Consider the following 25,131-nt stretch of genomic DNA (forward strand, 5'->3'; position numbering starts at 1 on the left):
ACCTGAAGGATTCCAAGGTTAAAACCAAACTTCAATGGAGATGGATCCGTTTTATGCCATAATGTGAAATATTATAGCTAAAGGAATAACATTTCCTTGACAACAAGAAGGCGGAAAGCTTTTGCAAATCCAAATTTAGAGTCAGTTTTGTGGAGATGCCAGCCCACTCACAGCAAGGATACAGTAAGGAAGTTTCAGTGCCAAGGAATATCCATAATGCTCTTATTTTGGGAACATTAAGTGAATTAAATCTTCTTTGTAAAAGAAATGGGTAAAGCACAAAATATCTCTGTTATAAATGCTATGAGTTTGTATCAGCACATTTAAATATGAATTGGTGCTTTATTTTAACACAGTCTGACCATGAAGACCTGACTTGGCTGGAACTACAACAGGTGAGCCGTACAACAATTTTTCATTAAGTCATTTTCACCTTTTTGTTGAAAATCAAACACCAAACAGGATCATAAACACTCGTATTGATCACAAGCTCCTGAAAATGAACTCTTCAAATCCGCTTTGTATTTTTTCTTGAGTTTTCAGACAATCTAAAATCTTATCAGGTAAAGTTTGCTTGTCTCACTATGGTAATTGCTGAAGATTCTGCTATAGACATCAATGTAGAACCAACTTGTGTCACTGCAAAGTCAATAGCACATTCAAATTTGAATAGGCGACAGTAATTATTTTCACTTATAAAAAATACAAGAGCACAACGTTGTCCTTTACAAATGATTTTATTCATGATAATAGTAAGAAGCCTCTCCTCTGATTTTCAAACAGATTAAACTATTGGATCACGAGGTACATAAAAGAATTGTTAGCCCGTTTTACAATGATTTTAGGAAGTTATTTTTACGCTTTTTTCCCTACACAAAATAAAGATTATACCGAGATCCTTCCATTTAAACAAGGACCGTAACTCTGCATGCAAGACTAATAAAAAAACAACTAATTTTGTGATGGCTACGGTTTAAGTTTGTCTAATACCAATATAAGTTACTACAATTAACAGGGACTTGGTAAAAAATAAGGTTAATTTCACGGGGTTGTCAATTTATCCAATGTATTTTGTTCATTTAGGAGGAATCGGCTTTGACTAAACAGTGGTTCTCAACAGGTGGGTCCCTCAAAAGTTGATACCGTTGATTGATATTGTCTAAAGGTGCACTGTGTAACTTTTCCGGTGGAGGGTTGGCCACCTGCTGGTCTCCGTAGCAATGTTATTGCTTGCTTAACCCTGGAATGGTTTGACTTTAGTGTGATTGTGAAAAATGTAAAACTATAAAGTGAACGGGATCGCCTCTTCACAGATCGTAACTGTAAACTCAAGAGCGTTGAAGTCGGCTGCTTGTCTCCACGGCGATAGAGACGTTAGAGACAAGCAGCTAGTGGAAGTGGGTGCTCTACCAGAAAAGTTCCACAGCACGGTATTAAATTTGAAAACACATGTGCCATCGAAATGATAAAAAAAACAAAAAACAAAACTACGATACATGTGGGCACCGCGATTGAGAACCACCATCCTAAAAACTAAAATCTAATAAATGAAATAAACGTTTATATTGTATTTTTTTTTCTTTTACCTCCAGTGTTCACAATTTCATCAGAATAAAAAAAGGTCCTTAAAACAATCATTCAAAATACAATGAGAAATTTTCAAAACAAAAATTTTTTAACCTTCAAAACTAACTCTTATAAACAAGGATCTATTGCAACAGGTTGGATAATACGAAATGTGACAGAAGTGTGGACAGGTGCGGTGGACTACGTGTAAGACTATTGTCCGTTGGTTATGTGCTTGTGCCAGTACCCTCCCTGGATTCACAATGCGTTAGGTTTTCTCGATCCAAAATCTTAAAGGGCCGGTACCTAAGACGTCCCGTTTCATTAAAAATACAACATTAAAAAGTCGTTTCAGTCTGTAGAAACATTAGGGATGGTACGAGACATTTACAATTTCCATGAGACGAGATTGGGTCCACGAGAACGGGACGAGACGAGATTTGAACTTTGTTCCAAATGTATAAATTTCACAGTTCAGTTTCCACAATTTTGTTATTTATTTCATTTTTGTTTTGCTCAGTTCTAGTCCTGCTTTTTGGAACCGTAAGAGACTCGCCAACATGTGACCCTTTTTTGTCCAATCGAAATGTAAAACCGTGATCATTTTTCTCTTGTGTGCACGATCTTGTGCAAAAATATCGAAATATATCATTCCATGTGATGATACCGTATCGATATCGTGGGTTTGGTATATTTTACTAAATTATTTTGTTACAGCTACAGTTTTATTGCTTGTTTAGAGGAAGGAAACTTTTTTATGTGACACATTTGACATTTTCACAGTTTTGATTATTAAAATATTTGTATTTCTTATAAACTTTGCACAAGAAGTGATGTAACAAAGACTTTTAGTATTACAGCCACGATTTCACCTTTATTTTTCATTGAACTGAAGCGAATCGATTTGAAAAATATTGTATCGAACTGAAAGATATGTATCGTATCGTGGCCTATGTATGGAGGTATCATATCGGCAACTTCTTAATGTTTCCCAGGCCTAATCTTGCGGCAAATTTGTCTCACGGGATCTTGTACCATCCCTACAAACATGTTTTGAAATTTGATTCTTGTATTTGTTTGCCAGTCCATACTTCAGTATTTCTGTCCATTCTTTAAAGTACTATATGAACTTTGAACAGAATCCTATTAACAAAACATAACTGGAAATCACAACTGGATCTTTTCCCAAATTGTTCAACCGCACCAACTCTATACAGTACTTTGTAAAAGCAGCTATTTGTAAAAAGAAAATGACAAATTAATATCACCTATACTGTACATTAGAAAAGTAATTTTGTCAGATAAGAACCATAGCTGCATGCTTTCCTAGACTGTTGCTTCTCGTCATGTTTCAATTTAAGATAAAAAAAAATAAAAAATTGACAAAGCGGGCGGAGCTAACAGTTCATTCATGGTTTTTCAGTCAAAATATCAGGTACAGGCCCTTTAACAAGAAAATCAGTTTGTGCGGTTACTATAGCGTAGGAGCAAAAACGGACCGTATACTCTCACTGGCCACTCTTCAACGGACAGACAGGTTTCAAATGGACTCATCTGGAAGTTCTGATTGCTTTCCAAAATAGAGATGGTTTATTATTATCGGCGATATCGGAGGATTTCCCAAGAAAAGTGAATTTGTAAACGTTACTATAACTCAGCGTACATTTGGTCCTCAAGAGATTTTTTAAACCTTAACATTGGTCTCGGCAAATATCGGATATCATCTTTAAAAATCCATATTGGAACATCCCTAATCCAGTTAATCCAGTAGGTAATTTTCAATCTAAAAGTACCGGTCTGAGGTTACACCGACACACGCAAAGTACATCTGTTTAAAGTACAAATAGTTTATAGTGGCTTAATCCTGCAGCTACTTACTCCTGACCAAGCCTCAAGATTGGTTTCCTTTCAGGATTTCATCGTATTTAATCTAGTAATTACAGATATATTAACTTTAAAGAGGAGGAATTATGCAAAATCTACTTCTTGGAGCTTTCTGCCATATTATCATGTGGTTCAGGCACCAAAAACAAGCGTGAAGTGGTTTTATGTTTGGTTAATGTTGTGATCTCTCTATAAACCCTTAAACTGTCCTTACGGGAGTTTGAATATGGTAAATAAAAAAATAAAATAAATCTATATGCGATGTCTTAGCGATTAAACCAGGTCAAAACATCTGCAATTTTGACAATTCATTTAAATCTACCCTACACTTCAGTCCCAGATTATAGTTCCTTTGAAAATGTTACGACAACGCACCAAGGGAACCCATCGTCACGTTGATTCCTGATCGTTAGAACAGCAAATGTCCAATATTCATCGCTATAAAGCAAGTTAAATGGCCAGTGACTGTATATAATAACCATGGTTCGCTTAAGCTCCTATGTAGTTTCAGTCTGTTTAGTCAAATCGGGAAAAATCTGGCATACGGAAAGGATCAGTACGTTCAATAGTAAATCTTTGTTACAATATCATTAAGTTCTACCTTCGCTTCTGAGTACAGTATTCACTCTCACTTAAGGCCGAACCAATAGAAATGAATAGACACGTTATATACAGCAATCACGTCGTAGTATTTGGATAGAAAAGTTGTAGTCGACTCAAAAAAAAAAGGTTATTTGTGCCTTGGCCTATGACTCGGTGGACAAAGCATAGCAGAGGGAAGCATTAATTGCCTAGAGTTCCTAAATATTACATACTGTTCAATATACAACCGTCGAGCAAAACATTACGACCATCGGCTTATAATTCAGTCACTGTGTGCTCAGACAGGTGCTGAACTGGGACTTAATCAGGTCTGAAACAGGACTAAACCAGGCCTGACGCAACTCTGATTGATAATGAGCATTGCAAGATCAGAAACGCCCAAAATAGCAGTACTAAACTAGGACTAAACCTGATCTAACCCAAGACTAAACAAGGTCTAAACCAAGTCTAATCCAGGACTAAACCAGGTCTAAGCCGTGTCTAACTCAAGACTAAACCAGGTCTAACTCGGGTCTAAACCAGGACTAAACCAAGACTAAACAAGGTCTAATCCAGGTCTAACTCAGGGATAAACCACGTCTAACTCAAGACTAAACCAGGTCTAACCCAGGTTTAACCCAAGACTAAACCATGTCTAACCCAAGACTAAGGTTTAAACCAGGACTAAATCACATCAAACTAAATAAGGTCTAACCCAGATCTAAACCAGGACTAAACCATGTCTAACCCAAGACTAAACCAGGTCTAACACAGGACTAAACCAGAACTAAACTAGGTCTAACCCAGATCTAAACAATGTCTAACCCATGTCTAACACAAGACTAAACCAGATCTAACCCAGGCTTAAACATGAGTAAACCAGGTCTAACCAAGGACTAAACCAGTTATAACCCAGGACTAAACATGGTCTATACCAGGACTAAACCAGGTCTTAAGCACCTTAAACAGATACTGACCATTGCAAACCTGGACCACCTCACAAGAGCCGTACCAAACCAGGACAACCAAACGACTAAGACAGGTCTAATCCAGGATTTAACCAAACCTAAAGCCCCTAGGATAGAAATTTACAGGAGACTTACAGGAGCTACGTTTTAACCAGGACTAAGCCGGGTCTAAACCAGGACCAAACCAAGATGAACCCAGGTCTAACCCAAGACTCTAACGCACCTCTGATACTGACAACTGCAGACTCAAATCCCAATCTTGTTTCTCTTTGTTGAACAACTTTGCTGACAAAATCTTCACTTTCTGTCAGTGGTCGTAATGTTTTGCCCGATCGGTTTGTATACAGTAAAAATACTCATCAAAAGACAACAGCTAGACAAGGAAGTTACCAACACCGGGTAACCGAGACAGTTATATAAAAACAAAATGCTGCTTTGCCGTCTTCTTCCGATCCACGATTCGCAACAGTTGAGAAAAAGGCAAAATGAAAACCAACAACACTAAGGCCACAAGATTTTGAGTAACCCCACTGAACTCACAATGTTTTGTACAGTAGACGTGGTAGCACTAGCCTAGAGCCAAGACCAGGACTAAAAACCACTCAAGATTTTGGTCTCTTGAATGAGTAAGGAAGGACTGGTCCATGGCCTCTCAATGAAGACGCGCTATTTCCTGATGCAGCAGCGAGTCACGTGACCAGAACCAGACCAGCCAATGGGAGTCCGGGAGTCCAGAATCATCATAACAGGATGACATCGCTCACTTTTGGAGGCCCGGCAGTTTACATTTCGAAGCACTGGTGGTTAGTTTTTTTTATGTACAAGATTTCTGCGTTCATTTGAACCATCTGGGCAACGCCATTACGAAAGTGTTATAATGACAACTCTTATTTACACTGCTGAAACTGCAACTGAAGATACACTTCGAACAGTTCTGAATACAGTTTCAACGTTCACTTAAGTAATGGTTGTTTACAGTTCAAATCTACCTTCCCGAAATGGTTCAAATACTTTCAACGTGACCAAACTGTGCAGAGACGTCCTTCCTCTTCACTAGTACCACCAGGAAAAGATTTCAATTCACAATAATAAAAAGATTTCCGCAAAGAAAATATAGATTACAAAACAGGAACACTTTTGTATACAGTTTGTAAAAATTTGGGGTGAAAAAAAACTGTAAAAAATAAACAAAAATCAAAGTTTGTCAGTATTCTCTTCTCTCTTGGAGCTGCTCAGGTTTTGTCTATGGCGCGTGCCCCTGCCTCAGCGATGAGGAAACCCTGTGGCCTGTCCCACGTGGATCCAAGATGGCGGCGGGGCTATGTGTCAGACAGCCAGGCGCCCTGGAGGGGGGTGAAGGGGGCTCCACGTTGGGGGCGCGGGAGGGGGGTCCTGGGGGTACGGCCGAGGCTCGCAGCACTGAGGCGTCTCCACTTTGGGCACGCTCCGGCCCTGACACAGACGCCGGTGACGCAACAGTCTGTCCGTCCGTGAGAAGTTCTGAGGACAAACAACAACAGGCACTTGTTATAAAAGGTATCAAGTATTTCAAAGTATTTCAGGGGTGTCCAAACTTTTTTTCATCAAGGGCCACATATCAAAACACAGATGAACCGGAGGGCCAATCAAGAACCACAGCCTGATATCAATACAGTGAATAATTCAAATATGTGCATTTATAACTGGCCATCAGTCCTTTATTCATGTTTAGATCCTCAATAGAACACTTTTAAGTCAATTTTCAAAAAGCTGCAGTAAAAAGTACTGATTAAAGTAATATGGGACAATTCATTTGGACGCCTGAGGGACAAAAAAATGGTCTGAGGGACATATTTGGACAATCTAAATGGTCAAAACATTTTCACAATTATAGAGCACTTTTTCTACCTTCAAAGCACTCAAAGCACTTCACATCAAGAAATCACTCACCCATTCACACACACATTCACACACCCATATACACAAACACTGGAAGCAAGGGGAGTTAAATGCCTTGCCCAAGGACACAATAGCAGTAATCATCCGTGACAGCTGAAATCGTACCGCGAATCTATGGGTCAGTAGCTCTGAACGCTCTACAAGTACAGCGTCAGAGCTCCACATACTCTGATTGGACTGCAGCTCACCATCTATTGGCAGCAGAGGGAATTACCATGTGGAAAACTTAAACTAGGTAATTAGGAACATGCCCGGACATGCTGCTGTAAGTATGTAGCAGTAATGAATGTTAAAAATGGCAAAATTGCTTAAACAAAATGGATTTAAAAACTGTGCTGGATCTCTTATCTGTGATGTCACAATGTTGGGAAATTTTAAAGAACTTTTTTTTTTCAGAATTACTGATAAAACCAACATTAACGATGCAAAATACTCCAGAAATGTTTTAATGAGGAAACAATATTCTAACATGGTAAGCTAAAGTTTGCCTAAAATGTGTTTTTGAAATTAGAAAGTAGGAGAAATGAAGCTTTTCTTTGTGTATACATGGCCCTAGGCATATACTTGGGCATGGGACTTTTTGTACTATTGATACTTTGCAGCTGATATCATCAACATTCCCACTGGGTGTGATGCTCTGCTTCTCAAATTAGGCTTTAATCTCATTTTTCTTTTAACATGATCTGACCATAATGAACTGACTTAGCTGGAAATACAACAGGTTAGCTGATTTGTGCTGTTAAACAAGGCCCTCTTCAATAAAATTATAGTCACAAGATAGCTAGTATTAGCCTTTCTGTTGAAAATCAGTTGTTAGGTTTGTTGAAAAACCTGTGCTCAGAGTCACAGTTTATATGTCTGTGCATGCCATCCACATTCTCTGTTAGTGTGAAGTGAAAGCACTGCTCTGTCTGAAACTTTTACTCAAGTTAGACATGAATCTGAGCTGTCTGAGCAATGTGCCCATGTTGGAACAGCAAAGTTGGAATAATCACAAGCTAGTGTGAGCCAACAGTTTTTCAGTTATTCTATGACCTTTTTGTTGAAAACAGAACACCTAAACAGGACCATGAACACTTGTACTGATCACAGGCTTCTGAAAATGTGCTCTTTTTCTTATTTTGTATCTTGAGTTCACATGGTAACATGATGGTGAACATAACGCCAATAGAGATGCATGTGGAACACCCCCAGTGTGGTGTCATTGCAAACTATTAACACTGTATATGTTTGTATGTAGACTCACTTGTGCATAGATTGTGTATATATTTGTGTATATAGTGTATATGTTTGTGTTACTACTGTATACATTTGTGTGTATACTGTACATGTGTGTGTGCAGATTCACTTGTGTACACTGTATACTGTATGTGTGTGTGTGCAGACTCATTTGTGTATAGTGTACATGTGTGTGCAGACTCATTTGTGTATAGTGTACGTGTGTGTGCAGACTCATTTGTGTATAGTGTACGTGTGTGTACAGACTCACCTGCTGGCAGCGCTCACACTGGTAGGGTTTCTCTCCGCTGTGCACACGTTTGTGCCTCTCCAGGTGGTAGCGCTGGATGAACCTCATGTCGCACATGTCACAGGCAAAAGGCTTCTCTCCTACAGCACAGGACACAGTCAATGCATCAGCATGCACAATCCACTCAAGTTAGCCAAAAACAATCAGCAATGTGTCTGGTGTATAAGTAGGGATGGACATTTTTTATATATTGGATAAATTCCTCAATATTTAACGTGGATAATTTGTCTAAATCTCTGTGTGCCCATGTGTCATTCCCAGTTTCTCCTCAGTGCATCAGATTGGTCTTTTGAACCTGATTAGTGAGTTACATTTATCATGAAAAACATCAGACCATCCCTATTTATAACAGTTTTAATATACTGAAAACATTTCAGAAGTGAGTGAGGCCTGTCATCAACTCATTATGTGTATTTCAGAGTGGACTTGAGTGTTCTGGTCCAGATGAGCAGCACCATAAACCAGGGCACTGTTTGGGTCTGGTTCAACATCCCATCAAATGACATGACGACCCAAACTCGAGTTTGTCGTGGCCTTGTCATGTGACATGTTTGCATCAGTTAAAGCTACAGGAGGAGGTCTCGTACCCGTATGAGTGAGGCTGTGTCTCTCCAGGTGGTTACGCTGAATAAACCGCATATCACACATGGAGCAAGCAAACGGCTTCACCCCTACACACACAGAGCAGGCGATTAGCTCAACAACAGGAGCAACTGCAGCATTAGCCTAGCACTAGCATTAGCCTAGCATTGGGTAACTCAAAACAACATGGCTTTTTTGTCTACAGTTTAAACACAGACTGTATGTGCCTACCACTGTCCACATCAACACCCATGACATACAAGGACAAAGAACACATACATATTCTATTACTTAAAATCAACCCTCGGTGAAATGCACCAGCAACTAATAAACATCAAGAGAAGTTTTCTTCACATTATTAAGATCAGTTGGCGATGAATGTGAGACTTAAATGTAGATCTGATGTTAACCCTGTACAATATTTAAAGCCAGGAGGATTCCTGTGCTGCTGTTTAAGCTAAGAGTTCAGTTTCCCTTGAAAGAGATCTGATGCCTTTATTGCTTCGTTTGTAGTAGTGCGGCGTGCAGAGGGCAGGACCCGTACCCGTATGAGTGAGGCTGTGTCGGGCCAGGTGGTAGCGCTGGACAAACCTCATGTCACACATGGTGCAAGCGTACGGCTTCACCCCTAAAACCATCAACACAGGATCTCAGTGCGAGTCATTCTGCTGTGTGCCTGTCACTAATCACCATTGATGGGCTGTTAACCATTACTATCAATGTTCACTGTTTAATATATGGAGAGTAAAAAGCATATTTAAAGCTTGAATTAATTGCCAAATGGTTTAAAATGCACAGCAGTGCGATTATTAGATCCAAACTAAACACAGACATGAGCTGATGATAGATCTATGGGCGGTGGGCGCCGCGTACCCATGTGCGTGAGGCTGTGTCTCTGCAGGTGGTACCTCTGGAAAAACCTCTTGTCACACATGGTGCAAGCGTAAGGCTTCACACCTAAACGCAGACAGCAGGATTACATCAGAGTTCTGCCAATGCTCACACAATACAAACATGTGGGCCAGCTCATGCATGAATAAGCCTTCTCTTTGTCATGATAAACTATATTACATGCTTTACTGAGCAATTACTATTCAAATATTTACGAAACACTGGAACTAACACATCAAATTATCTTATGCTGTCATTGCTACATCTGATACTTCAAGGAGTAACCACTTTCTCTGTACTAGTTTGAAGCACATTTAATCCTCCCTCATCATAAGAGCAAATATAAGCAATAAAATGAAGGTCAGTGGAGCCGTACCCGTATGAGTGAGGCTGTGTCTGGCCAGGTGGTAGCGCTGGACAAACCTCATGTCACACATGGTACAAGCATACGGCTTCACTCCTAAACGCAGAGCAGCAATTACTCACAGTCCATCAATAACAGGGATATATGTATGTTCACTTTATATTGATGGGGTGCTAACCACTTTATCAAAATTATTTTATGCAGCAAAATTCAATAACTTAAGTAAATTTGTACATCCACCACTGGACACACCACATGAGCTGATGTTGCTGCAGAGCTTATCAGTGCCCTAGTGATATAATAATAGTATAAACTGTAATTATACACATGAAGATCTGAGGCGGCCCATACCCATGTGCGTGAGGCTGTGTCTTTGCAGGTGGTACCTCTGGAAAAACCTCTTGTCACACATGGTGCAAGCGTAAGGCTTCACACCTAAACGCAGACAGCAGGATTACAGGGCGCCTCTGGTATCAGGCGATAACAGGCGCAACTACTGCTTTATGGAGGACACGTATGAGACTATAATGTGGAACTATCATCAAACTGCAGTGTAAGAAGAGCATACAGCAAGAGTCATCACTGAGAGTAAATCCTCCAGAGTAACTGTGTAAAAAGGGCTGAAGAACCAACATGGGGAAACCAGAACTAAACAGATCTGACCACAGAAGGACCATAGTTTTAGCCTGGCTAAGCCAGACTCTGGGCGCTGTATGGCAAAGTTTGTGCTGAGTTAATAAGCCAAAACTATCAAGAAGCAGTGGAGGCTCCTGTAAGTACGTTCACTTCTGTCGATTCAGTTTAAAATGACCAAAAGAAGTTTTTGTGTCGCCTTTTTAGAGCTATTGTGCTACTCGTCTGAATCGTTTCCTTCATGTACACTCATCGCTCATAAAATATATATTTGATTTGCAGTGCTTTGAGACAACACACTAATACAGTGAAGAGTCTGGCTGTGCCAGGCTAGCACATTTTAACTACCAGCTACATTAAATCACACAACACATGAACATCCTAGAGCCCCTTTCACAGAGGACGCTGTTTCACTGAAGGTAGAGTTTATGTGACACAGTGCGCTGATGTCAGATTGGTGGGTCTATAGAACCTTGAAAGACTGATCAAACAGTTTGAAAGTGATCAGCTCCTTTAAATTTCAGCATTAAAAATAGCTCTTGGGGTTTGAGGACACTAAGGTGATGTTGAACAAAACGAGATAATATAATGAAGTTCGTTTAGATTTCAAATGATTGCCTCTACACACCACCTCCTGTGGATACTTTGATGTAGCCTCTGTCCACTGGAATAGTAATGCGTGAGCCGGTTTGGATAGGGGGTGTCTGCACTGGCCTAAGCCACTCGAGGTGGCTAAAACCAAATGGAAATGTGTGAAGCAGAGTAAAGGTGTGCCAAATCAAACAGACTAAGGCTGAGGTGATGGCAAAGACCTAAAAGCTACACTTGGCACTGTTGGGTTCAAGCCCTTGCACTTGGACCTTTACTCTGTAACTGAGCGATAAAGAATATTCATGAATGCCCTGGCCTCCCTCAGTGGCTGCTGCGTTCTCTGTGAAAGGGGCTGGTGTGGTATGGTGCCTCATACCAGTGTGCGTGAGGCTGTGTCGGGCCAGGTGGTAACGCTGAAAGAACTTCATGTCACACATGGTGCAAGCGTACGGTTTCACCCCTAAACGCAGAACAAGTTATTTCTGCTGCTACGGTTCATTGCCATAGACTGTAAATATACATGGACATAGCTAGCCCGCTGGCCATCATGTTTGGTTGCGATACGGCTCCATCCACTCTGATTCCAATTTACTTTCTACTGAAAAATGGTCGCCTCTCTCTCTGTCACTGCTGCTGTCAGGCTTCTTATTTTGGTTTTAACCCACTTTACACAATATTGGCATTTTTAGTTTTCAATTTTGATTGTAAATCAAGAATAAAAAAATCACGTGTTTTCTTTCCCCAAGGTCAGCATTAGAAACAGGTGTAACTTACTAACCTCGTTGCTAAGTGCCCGCTATTTGCCAAAGAGGCGAGTACCTTCAGCAGCCTCGCTCCTGATTGGTTTTTTGATTGTGCACTCGGATTTCCCAATATGGCTCCAAAATTAGCCAGTAAAACTGGAGGCTTCAATAAGCTTCATTTGGCTGGCGCTATGAGTGACATCACATTCTCTCAGTCCACTTCTATATACAGTCTATGTTAATGACCAAAGTCAGGCCCTGGGCTAAGGCACTAAAATGTCTGTATTGAGCTTAAAAGTCCCTCCTGCACAGAATATGAGCTGGTGCTTCATGTTACTGCTAACTCTATAAAGTATAAAGCAGTGTGAGAGCAGGGCCTGTGTAACAGTGGCAGCAGTGATGGGACTGGAGCATACCCATGTGCGTGAGGCTGTGTCTGGCCAGGTGATACCTCTGGAAAAACCTCTTGTCACACATGGTGCAAGCGTACGGCTTCACCCCTACACACACAAAGGCTTTAGCACACACAGGGCAACTGCCAAAAATGATCTGGACTTTACTGAAATATCAGTTAGTCAAACGTGAAGGTCAGATTTCCAATGTGGGCTATCTCCAATTTCCAGTATTCTTCCGTTATCATTTTAAATCTTCGCCAACGGTTCAAATTCCGACAATTTAGAAAATGAAAAAGGTGGCTCCAAATCAAAAATCAAAACACCAAATTATATTCCTCTTTAATTTCCAGCCAAATCAGCCTGAATCGTCCACAGAATTTGCCAAGTGCCTGCGCTCAGAGGCAAGACAATTTTAGGCAGTTGTTGGACAACTATTCAAATCATAACATTCAACATAGATAATGCATTTGTATGTTTCATGTAAACATGCATCAAATACATGTTAAACCTGCACCTAAAATGATTTTACAACCATCTTACAAATCATGTGTAAATGTTTGGTAAAGAGTGAAAGTTTATTGAATGTGAAATGACACAATGCCCCGGTGGATGAATCGACTCTTCAGTCTCACAGCTGTGGCCTGATCTGGGCCTCTGGACCTAAAGGAGGAGGAGCCTCGTCCGATCAGTGAAGGCCTGAACTGTTCAGCTCTGTCTCTGAGAGTCTCAGATGGAGAGAGAATCCTTCAAGATATTCAGCTCAGAACTGGGCTGGGAGAGCTGAAAGGGGGTCTCACTGACATACCCATGTCAGAAGACATCACAGGACCAGGTTGTCCTGTGGATGTTTCAGAAGAGAGTGGTCTCTGTCACTGGGCTCCTGCCTCAGGTCCAGGGAGGTGTCTTGAAGTGTTCTCCATAAGAGATAAAACTGTGGGAGTGACTGAATGCTTTCTATCATCAGACAGTCTGAACTTGTCTAAAGTGATCAGGTCCACAGCCTCAATCAGCCCCAGTTGCAAAATGTTGCCCCACTTTCAGGGACTCTGAGTTTAGCTGCTGAGGCTCCTATTGTTCTCCATCTCTGTGTTCAAGTCCCTCTGGTGTTGTACAGGAGGAGATCATCAGAGCTCTTCAGAGTTAGTCTGGGTGAAGACAGTGCACTGCAGCTTACCTTTGTTGTAGCTTTTCTGCACTTTTGTTCACATTCAACAAAGTGCACCCTTTCTGGTCCAAAGCTGCAATAATCTATTTTACTCCATCTATGTGATTCACAATGTTGCATTCAGGACATAAATTCACTTCTTGAGCTAGGCCTGGTCAAGACTACCCGAGCTGGAGGATTTTAAGTTTATGGAGGAAAACAGGGTTCCTGGAGCACACCCATCCAGGGCAGCACAGAAAGGTGTCATGCCAATTGGAAGTCAAACCCTGAACCTTGTGCTGTGAAGCCAGAGTACCAGACATTTATGTACAATGTCATCTCACTAGAGCCCCCTGCGGGTGTAGTGAATATTTTGTCTTCTATTCATTTTGGTCACTGTGAAGCTATAAACATGTGAGGTGAAGGAGATGAGCTGTCACCCTGACAGTGTGATGGGGATGACGAGCTTGTTGTTGTAAAGGAGCTTTAATGGAGATATCAAAGTAAATCTTGGGTGGAACCAATTATATAAAATGTTTTAGATGGTCATTGTGTCATCCCATATCCCAAGTCTGAATCAAGTACAAATGTACCTTAAAACTGAATGTTCCCTACAGAGATCACAAACTCGAGTTTGAAGTAGTCATGTGACAGATGCATGCAGTTGGTCCCCTCTCTCAGACGTACCTGTGTGAGTGAGGCTGTGGCGCTCCAGCTGGTAGCGCTGGATAAATCTCATGTCACAGATGGTGCAGGCGTAAGGCTTCACTCCTGCAGAGCACAGCACACATCAGTCCACAGAAACACTCAATATATAATATAAACATGCACCAAATACACGTGTTTTCAGATAGAACACAGTCACTTTGTCAGTGGACAGTCTTCCAACAAAGTCCAAGCATTAGCATAATTAAATAGTACTGTACTTAAAGGTACAATAATACATATTTTGTGATACAGTAGTACATAGTATTATTCAGGTTTGTAGAGGGTGCCTACCAGTATGAGTGAGGCTGTGCCTGGCCAAATGGTATCTCTGGAAAAACCTCATGTCACACATGGAGCAAGCGTACGGCTTCACCCCTGGATACAGGGCCAAACTTTAGCACGACGCACACATTCTACAGTCTGACCTCTGACCTCACTGTGCTCTACTACATATATTGAAAATACACAACAGCTCCAACTAGTGTCAGTGAGAGGTAATGAAAGCATGTACCCGTGTGCGTGAGAGTGTGTCGGGCCAGATGATATCTCTGGAAAAACCTCATGTCGCACATGGAGCAAGCGTACGGCTTCACCCCTGCACACACAGAACACTATGAGACATCACAGGACCAGGCCCTGTTCAAACAGTCTATTGGACCACCTATGTTTCTGTCATTATGTGTCAGAGTCACTGCAGTGAAAATAATGGTGTCAATTTGAACAAGTCCATTAGAGTCTGAGGCAGCACAGTCTACAGAGGGCACTGCTGCGTACCAGTATGAGTGAGGCTGTGTCGGGCCAGGTGGTACCTCTGGAAGAACCTCATGTCACACATGGAGCAAGCGTACGGCTTCACCCCTGTGCAGAGGAGGCACAGATTAGACTGACTACTGCCTTTGAGCAGGAGATCAGGGGAGGGGGGCTAGCTCACATTCTTTACTTAGATAAGAGTGGGCTGTATGAAGTATAGTTGTATATAGTATAGTATAGCATAAAACACTGAGATAAGACTAAGACAAATCAGTGTGCAGTGTAAAATAGCTGTGCACATTTTCATATAATCAGTCGATTTACATTTGTAGTTCTGTAATCAACTATAACACTGCGGGACATCAAAGGACTTCAGTAAAGTCAACACAAGTTTATATATAAAAACTGAAGCTACTTGAATGAATGAAAAACAAAGCGGGAATCATAACATGTGAAGTCTAACTACAATTAGGTGAAAAAAGCCTAACATATCTTATGGTAAAAACATAAACATGATAGTGGGGTACGGTCTCATACCAGTGTGAGTGAGCTTGTGTCTCTCCAGGTGGTAACGCTGGAAAAACCGCATGTCACACATGGAACAAGCGTACGGCTTCACTCCTACACACAAACAGAAATATTAGTCTAGGTTTCAGGCTTCAAATACTCAAAAAGTATTCAGAGTCCAGAGCTAAGATCATGTACATGGTGTGTAGATGCAACAGTTTAAGCGCCTGTTCATTTATTCCTGTTAAGATAAATGCTCTTCACATCATGCATTGCATGCAAAGATGATAAGTGTGAAAAAAAATAATAATTTTTACAACTTTTTGTCCTGGCTGACATTATCCCATACACTTGGTTCTCTGTCATGATGCATTTTTCAGTGCTGATATTGAACAGTTTGAGGATATCCCACTTTGGTCTATAAACTGGTATAAGACTGACCAATGTTGGCCTAACATGGCCCAATATATTGAACGTATATTGAAAGTAACGTTCTGTACTTACTTTATATGATGATAAACAGTTACTAAATACATCTGGACAATTTATTACACGCTTTCTGTGTTTAAAGGAAATAAATCATATTTTCAGTCTCTGCCCTGGCATCTGTTGATATTGGGGATTGGCAGATACACTTGATGGTTTGAAATCAGGCCCTGTAACTGCAGAGAAGGTCCAACATATATATGTGCTATATTTTCATTTAGTCCTTTGATGTCCACGCAGAGTTTTATGTGAAAACCAAACATGTTTTAGTAAAATGAAACCTAAAACTGCACTTCTGCCTGAGTAAATAACATTTCAAAGCTGCAGTTTCAAACATGAGTCTGTGTGGGAGGACAAGCCTTCTGATTTCTCCAGAATGCCAAAGATATGTATTGTGTTTGTGGAATAGCACGATATTTTTTTGTACAAAAGTCTTTCTATAATGTACCTCCAACAGTAAGGCGGAGGAATGGGAACTTGAAATTGAAACTATATTCGACAATTGGCTCTGTGTACAACCCCGACTGCATCTCTATGGGTTTTTTGCCGAATCATGCTAAAATAAATACAAGGCAGTGGACATGGAGTTGTGGTGGATGTCACTGTCAACATGTTTGACAGTGACAACATGAGACAAAACAAAGGTGAATACTAGAAAGGGGATATTTGTATCTCAATGCTAATGCTTAATTTGAGATATAATAAACATGAAAACAATGCCAAAAACTGAAGTAATCTACAAAGCTATTTAAAGCTATAGATAGTCTTTCATTTTAAATTTCTTTCACTTGTTTACAGCTATATTTTACATTTTTAGTAAAAGCATTATCTTTGAGACACGATGAATTGTTTACTGTTTATAATAGTGTTGTTATAGTTTATAATGTGCCATAGATGAGTTGTTTCTTTTGTGTGTTTGGGGCAAGAGCTTGTTGGAAATGACTGTCCACAAACCAAAGGAATGTTAATAAAGACAGAGCAGTGTAGTGAGCTGTGTACTATGATTTGCTATAGTGTATAATATAATGTAAAGGGCTCTTACCTGTGTGAATGAGGCTGTGTCTTTCCAGGTGATAGCGCTGAATGAACCTCATGTCACACACAGCACACGCATACGGCTTCTCCCCTGAACAAACAAACCAAAAGTTAGTCTTCAAAGTGTACTTTAGAAACATAAACAACATTCTAGTATCCCTAGCATCATTCTACTATCCCTGTAGTTTAAATTCCATGCACCATCACTGGAATAATTTGGATCATTTCAGCCCTGGAATTGCCAGTCTACTGAACAAAAGGTAAAAGGTAGCTATTAACTTGAAAACTACCGCTTCATGACATCAAAAGGTGAAACAGAGCGATTTGAGGTTTGGAGATGCAGACAGACTGTTAATAAAGAGTTACTGTTGTTAAAAACACAGGTATGTTTTTGATGAGGTAACAACGTTCTAACATGGTTTAAACTCACAAAAGGAAATTTTGTGCAATATAGGACCTTTAATGTGGAGATGGAGGGCAGGTCAGAATTCTGTGGTAGAATTTGCTGTTTAACTTTCAGATTGTAAATTTGTTGACCTGGTTTATGGTTAATATCTCTGTAAGTACCCAATAATAACAATGACTGGATGTGTACTGAAGGGGGCATTACCTGTGTGAATGAGGATGTGTCTTTTCAGATGGTATCCGCTCCTAAACGCTCCGTAACAGTGATCACAAATAAAGTTTTTCTGCACTTTAGACGCAGGGCCATTCTCGTCTCCGTTCGGCCCCTGGAAAAAAACAGATTTTCTTCAACATGTTTCTCCACCAACTCAAATGTGAAGCTAACCCACACACATAGCTACCTGTCACCTTTATTTTGTTGTTTCTTCTGTTTTACCAGTAGCCAGAGTTGACAGGTACAGAAACAGCCAAAGAACAACAACCTTTTATTTGCATGTATTTAACTAAAATGTGTCCTGCCCCAGTACAAGAAATGTATATTGTACATATTGTATAAGCAGCTCTTGAGGTCAAAATAAGCCTGGTGTCCTGTTGGCATCTAATTGTTGCAGCGTTATTGTGAAGGCAAAACTCTGCACAGGCCTCAGAAAATTGCGAAAAGACCTTATAAAGTCATGGCAGTATATAATTAACATAGTTCAGTCTTTGGAGGAAGGATTTTTTTTTAAAAAATTTAAGTGAAATTAAAATGATTAAAAGTATGTGTTTTTATGCTCTGGAAATGAATATTGAAACCAGTTTTATTTGTTTTAATAAAACTAATTTTAAATGAAAATTTTAGTCAATGACAAAAACTGTGATTTTTTTTCTATCTCTTAACCCTGTCTCCATGTGCTCCATACTATTTTCACACATCAGATTCAAAGATAACCTTTAGGCAGAACCTTTCATTCCTGATACAGTTTTCTGTAATAGAAGAGACTATGGCGGCCCTCAGTCTAAAATTTTCCCCGATAGCCTAAACTAAGCTGTAATATATTGTTATCCTAAAATGACACTTTGTATTTGTATTTTTATAACCCTTTAAAAGGAAGTATAATTATTAAAAAATATATACTCTGATTGAAAATAGGCATTAAGTGGCATTTGGATCAGTCGACTAATCAATTTATTTAGATTATAATCATTTACGTGGATCAACAGCAGAAAGGAGAAGTGACTTAGTGAGCTTTCTTAAGATTTTATATATATATTTTTTGGTATTTATAGCTAAGAAAGTGTAATCTTGTGAGTGCAGTCTTGGGTCAGATGCACAGAGATACTTAATAGTATATGGAGCTTTTACCACGCCCCCTTTAGAGTCGACTAATCAATCGGCAGGACATGTCTTTAGTCGACCAAAAATTTCTTTTGCCAACTACAGCCTTAAATTACACAATACAATTTATACAAGATTAAATTGCTCAAATAAAAAAAAAATCTATACCACTACAATCTTCTCCGGGTCTATGGGAAATACTGCTGATGGCCTAGTGCCCTGGTGCTGCTGGCTGTTCCCCGTTCGACACAACTGCAGTTATTGTGCTCTGTCTCCTCCGCTCCCCTCCCCCCTCTCTTCTGCACACAACCTCCACCCCCTCCGCCATTTTCCCTCCGCTCCTCCCCCCATCCACCCACCCCCACACAGCCGCGTCTGCATGCATGAGAGCTCCCACCAGACACTCTAACCCTGTTAAACGACGGAAAACAGAGAGATTCTTAAAGTCTAGAAGTCTTCAAATATGGGTTTTGTTGAATTACAGATGATAAGGCTTTTCTATTGTGCTGCATAAAAAGGAAACCAAATGGGGGAAAATGATTTTATATAAAAACTGCCAATTATAAAATTCTGATTAGAGTGACCTTGCAAATTAAAACCTGCTGCTTCTTACTGGCTACAAACTGAATTTTATCTGAAACAATAAAACCTGGAAACTAAATTGTGTACTTTGTCTGTAATGTGCACATTGTGGACATGGCCTTCGTGAGTGCAGCAGACTACTTTTTAAACACCATACGCTGCAGAGTCCGGTGCTGAGGTATAAACCACTGACTGACCTTCCCTCCCCTCTCGTCGTGTTCTCTCACTTTACACGGAGGCACAGTTTTCCTGTTCTTCTTCTTCAGCTGATCCTCATTCGCCCTCATGTCCTTATCGTCCAGGAGTCGAGGGGTCTGGTACTCTCCTTCCTTTCGGATAAGCTGCGAAAACGTTCAATAAATCAGTTCAAGTATTCCCCAAAACACCACAATATCTGTTATGATGTAATTATGGACAAACACTGTAATTATGATTTCACTGTGACTAATATGTTATTGTAACAGGTTCAGTAATTAAATGGTATTAACAGACTTGGATGATTACTCAAACTACACTCCTGAATATCAGTTGTGAACTGTTGGTCAAGACTAATTAATTCCTATCATAAAACTGAAAGGAATGCAATTCCCAGGTTGGTGCTAACCAGAGGCGGACAGCTCATCCCCGATGGGAGGATCATGTGACTCTGGGGGGGTCGGTCAGGGACCTCTCTCGGTGGGGGGCCATGGCCAAGTGGAGCCATCATCTTCTTGGGCGGAGCGCCCATCGTACTGGCCTGCATCAGGGCCATGCTGGAGAGGACAGCCTCGCAGCCAAGCAGCCCCGCCTGAGCAAATCAAAAAGAAAACATATGAAAGAAGATGAATGGATCAGCAGGGTACACTAAAATGTATATTTCTTCTGCCAAAAAAAAAAAAAAGTATTCAACATCGACAACATCCTGAGTGACACAATACTGCATTAGTGCTAATGACTTTGGTGTTTAAGACAAACCCATTTCATATGGTCGCGCACTGAGCTGCTGGGCAGATGGGACATGGCTGTGGGGAGTGTGGGCGCAGGGTCATCCACAGAGCGTCAGTCAGGATGGTCGGGGCTCATCTAGTATTAAACTGAGGAAAGGAGGACACAATCAAACACACAAGAACAACACCAATACAACGGAACAAATGGAATACATCATCATGATACAAATCCTGCAGGCATGAATTTACTGTAACAAAAATATAAAACATTAATATTAAATATATATTTGATATCTACCAAAGGCTTCCAAATGCATACACACACTGAACTCTGAATCGTGAGCTAACAACCCAACTAGTTGAGGATCCCCCACCATCCTCAAAAACTTCAATTCCATACTGTTGAATCCATGTGTAGCAAATGAAGCTTTTGTAATAAATGTTCTTTACCTATGAATGTCTGAACAAATGGCAGATGAGAACATACTCATGGACAAATTTAACATATCATAAAAGCACTTAACAAATAATAATTTCCAGTGTGTACGCATCTCTTTCAAATGAGAAAGTTTGTGGGATCATTTCGTATTTGTGTATAGGTTTAATGTTTTCTCCACATGTGCTCATATCTGGGTGTATGCAGGAGTAGTAACATAGTAACAGTGGTCTATGGTGCGCACTGGCGGCTACTTTAGCTTAGTTGCTTGGATCAGCTTGTCTTTTACTGCAACTTTTAGGAGACGCTTTGCACAAAACTGCAACCTTTATCTTGCGTGCATTTCTGTACTTCCACGGGAGACTATGTATGCGACTCAGTCCCCCTCTGCGTCAGCTTTTCCACATAAAAGCACAGGACTGAGGACTGAGGCTCGTCTGAGGCTCTGCTAGCTGTTCTGTGGCGCCCTCGCCCACCTCCACATAAACGATACGGAGTTGAAGCAACACTTGTTTGAAAACGTCGAGATGTAGGCTTATATCATCCAAAACACTCAATCTTACATAGAAGAATAACAACCACGCCTTTGTAGAAAAAATGCACATAAAAAGACCTATCATTAAGCTGGTAAAAGATTGAGCGATAAATGCATTCGTGATGGCCGCCCGCCTCCCCCTCCCAGAGAAGCTAGCATTTGTTAGCCTCCTAGCCCTGGATAACACTGGCGCTGTTTTATTCAGTATAACATGATCAAGATTTCACCAGCTGCACCCCTATGTGCCATTCTAATAGACACACAGTTGGATGCATAAACTAACACTGATCAAATAATATGCTCCTAATGTAAAGCATAAAATCGTGGGCCGTACCTGAGCGCTGTCGTCGGCCGTGGTTTTCTTCAGCGCTAGTTTACAAACAGAGGAAACGCCACAGGAAGCTCCACTCCCCCACAGCCCGCACAGCCTCAGCTCAGCCCAAAGATCAGCCCCGCCAGGCGCATCTTCAGCCTGCCCCGGCCCCTGCTCACGACCCCCGCTCCAGACCCGCGCACGGACTCTCACACGGGGACAGCCGAGGAAGCAGCTCTGCGCCCGGACAGAGGCCTGGCGCCAAACAGACGTGTTTTTCTCTGGATTTGTGCAGAAGATGGCCCCGTGTCTGCGCCAGAACCACACCGAGACGAGGCCGGAGAAAGGCTCTGAAGAGACGGGGCTCAGCCTGCAGAGGGCGACACTCTTCACGCACAAATCCTTAATAACACTGCTGCCACACTGTGATAAACATGATACAGGCCTGTTTACATGTTTGAGACTAGTAGATCATTTACAGATTGCAGAAGGTGCAACCTTGTAGGTCATATCAGACATTTACTACAAAAACTAACTGTAGGCTACTATAGGCCTAAAGTGTTTTTGAATGTGAATCACTCCCAACATTGTAACACTCCCAACACTAGACACCTGATATTTTATTCAACACTTTGATAACAATAGTACTGTGCAATATGATAGGCACAAAATTGTCTATATTGCTAATAACTTTACTAATTGTACAAAATATAGCTTTAGTTGTATTCTTTGCATTCTCCTGTAGTTACTTTATGGGTCATCTCATTTTATCTGATCTTGTTTAATAGATTTTACTACTGAATTATGACTTTACCATTAAAGTAGCCTCAGTCTAATTTCTTATATTTTCTCCATATTTTAACTACAAACCCCAAAACTCAAAAGAGTTAACTTAAACTTAACTTAAATATAATGTGTTTATATTGTCTAGATATAGAAATAGTTTGTGTGTCCTGATTACAGTTCACTATCAAAGCAAACCCTACATGACCTGTAGTATACCAAAACAACAATAGTTAAAAATACCTTATCTCTCTTCACTGTCATGGATCTTATTTTCTAAACAAATTAAATGCAAACACTGAACAACATGAGAGGACCTATTTATAAAAGGCCCGTCCACAAGCTTGCACTGTTGTTCTTTCCTTCTTACAGAAAGTTGACTGACTTGCTGTCATAAGATCACACATGAGTCATTTCCTTGTCTGATATTATGCCAACAATTTCACTATAGCTTATTGTGCAGAATGTATTGAGAAATAATTCCTCCAACTTTAGGCATGGGTCCCTTTGCTGGATTCATTCACTTTATATTCTAAATAGCTTAATAAATAAATCCTTATAATACATACAAGTAGATAAATAAATAGAAAATCACTATTGTCTTCTACTCGAATTGACCTGATGACAAAATTTACAAGTGTGGCACAAATAATGGTTTTCTTTATTTCAAAGGTACTTCACCTGCATGATTCCATGGAAATAGAAAAGCTAATACCATGGAGATATATATGTGTAATGCCATACTGTGGAAGATTGGTGCATTTCCATCGAAACATGCAAAGGAGAACCTCTTTCCGGAGTCAGGTTTGTGAGGATGCAATCAGGTAAGGATGCATGTTTTTGAAGTTTGTCAGTGCAATAAACACAGCCAAAAAAAAAAAAAAAAAAAAAAAAAAAGAAAGAAAAAGTTACATAGCCTGCTGCGGTTTAAGTATTCTTTGTTACTCTAAACTTATCCATAGAAGAGAATTTGCCCAGGGGGACATTATTATTTGTCATTAGTTACACACTTGTTCACATTGGGTGCTAGTGGACAGGTACGGCTGAGTGATTCGCGCTCTGATTGGCTGACACATCCAGGTGACCGGAGCCTGTCCAATCCCGGTGTCCCTGCTCCTCCCTCCGCCCTGCTCCTCTGCTCACACCGGGACAGACGCTCCTAGCCCAGTGTCAGGTGTCCCGCAGGTTTCGCTCCAGCTCCGACTCCGCGGAATTTTGTACAGGTGAGTCTCCAGCTGAAACTTCCACTTTTTATATCGATAAACTCATTAAATCAGCGTTAAAGTATCGTTTTACGTCGGGTCGGTTCGTGTACGTACTGTCGTGAACGTGAAGCGCACGTGGGTTTTAACTGACTTTATAAAAAGGGCGACGTCGCGCTAGCAGTTGCAGTTTGTCCTCCGGCAGCTAGCAGCCACCTGTCGAAAAACGCTGAAATTAAGCAGGACATTAATTTAATTTTGTTTAAAATTTCACAGGCATTTGCTCTCCACCCTTAGCTTTTAGGCGCAAACGGGGTGTACCTGCTGCATACCTGTAATTACATTTCTTTGAAGACACTTGAAGGTTTATGAATAGTAGTTTTGTTTGTTCCTTACGTTACGTCAATCTGAACGCCAGTGCCTAGAAAGTATACACACAGAGAAATGTTGCACAATGCAACTTCTCCAAGCTACTCAAACTTAAGGTGATCAGACATCCCTATTTACCCGGGACAGTCCCAGTTTTGAGCCTTGTGTCCCCTGTCCCAGCAGATTTATCTAAAACCAATGATTTGTCCTAGTTTAATACAAGAAATATCCCAGGTGTCTCTATTTTTGACCAGTCTGATCCCTGCCATACATTTCAGAGAGTCATACATTGCCATTTGTTCAGGTAAAATACAAAAAATCTGCTTAAAAATGACCAAAACACAAAATGTGACTATCCTGACTCACATTAGTGCTATGTACATAACAATTTTCCTTAATTGCGCACTCCTTTCACAATTTTATTATTACCAGCCAACCCACACAAGGGATGGACCAGTTTTTGTTTTGTTTTGTTTTTTTTTAAAATCTGTCCACACTATGATAACATAAAATTGTTATAAGTCTTTTATTTCATTCTAACTTCATAGCATAGGTACAAAGTTGAAAACCAAAGCCATAATAACATAATGAATATAAAACTTTATCTTATAAAGTTAATTTGCTATTGCATCACTTTTGCTTCAAATGGAACCAAATGGTAAGATGATTTGGTTACTTAATGAAAAAAATCGTAACACTTAGGATGTAAAGAAGAAACGCAAATAGCCTATTAGTAATATGGAGTAACTAGGTCATCTTGCTTTGACCCCACCCTCTGCTTGTAATTAAGACATCTCCCTGATTATAGTCTAGTTGGTAATACTTTGTGGGCCTATTTTGTGCTTCTTAAATATATTTCGATTTTTATTTTATTTATGTGATCTTTTACTCTTATTGCTGTAGTCTACCTAGACCAGTTTATGTTGTAGTTTCACTTTTGGCTCGGGTCTCTTTGACAGTCGAAAGA

General features: G+C 40.4%; 2 protein-coding genes across 26 annotated transcripts in view; one reads left to right on the plus strand and one right to left on the minus strand.

Moving 5' to 3' along the window:
• Positions 1-718: 718 nt before the first annotated feature.
• znf740a (zinc finger protein 740a) lies at positions 719-22,158 on the minus strand. 25 transcript variants are annotated; one of them, XM_055160245.1, is made up of 20 exons: positions 21,832-22,157; positions 20,555-20,673; positions 20,205-20,387; positions 19,798-19,941; positions 17,906-18,026; positions 17,303-17,386; positions 15,805-15,888; positions 15,292-15,375; positions 15,029-15,112; positions 14,809-14,892; positions 14,497-14,580; positions 12,687-12,770; positions 11,904-11,987; positions 10,655-10,738; positions 10,316-10,399; positions 9,922-10,005; positions 9,593-9,676; positions 9,054-9,137; positions 8,428-8,546; positions 719-6,500 (listed from the first exon to the last, which is right to left on the minus strand). In XM_055160245.1, the coding sequence occupies exons 2-20, from the start codon at positions 20,597-20,599 to the stop codon at positions 6,327-6,329; spliced, it is 1,878 nt and encodes a 625-aa protein (XP_055016220.1). In that variant the 5' UTR covers positions 20,600-20,673; positions 21,832-22,157; the 3' UTR covers positions 719-6,326. The 25 variants fall into 25 exon arrangements, with proteins under 25 accessions (XP_055016220.1, XP_055016221.1, XP_055016229.1 ...); XM_055160246.1 differs by having other exon boundaries at positions 19,828-19,941; positions 21,832-22,155; XM_055160254.1 differs by lacking the exon at positions 15,805-15,888.
• A 1,550-nt stretch (positions 22,159-23,708) lies between these two features.
• The window catches only part of LOC110171266 (LIM domain and actin-binding protein 1-like), a 48,334-nt gene continuing 46,911 nt past the window's right edge, over positions 23,709-25,131 (plus strand). Inside the window, exon 1 of the mRNA XM_020936955.2 lies at positions 23,709-23,816. The gene's annotated coding sequence lies outside the window, so the exon portion shown is untranslated. The remainder of the gene's footprint in view (positions 23,817-25,131) is intronic.

This window comes from Boleophthalmus pectinirostris, unplaced genomic scaffold (assembly GCF_026225935.1).
Source record: "Boleophthalmus pectinirostris isolate CB_2022bp ecotype Guang Dong unplaced genomic scaffold, ASM2622593v1 HiC_scaffold_3, whole genome shotgun sequence".
Lineage (NCBI taxonomy): Eukaryota > Metazoa > Chordata > Actinopteri > Gobiiformes > Gobiidae > Boleophthalmus > Boleophthalmus pectinirostris.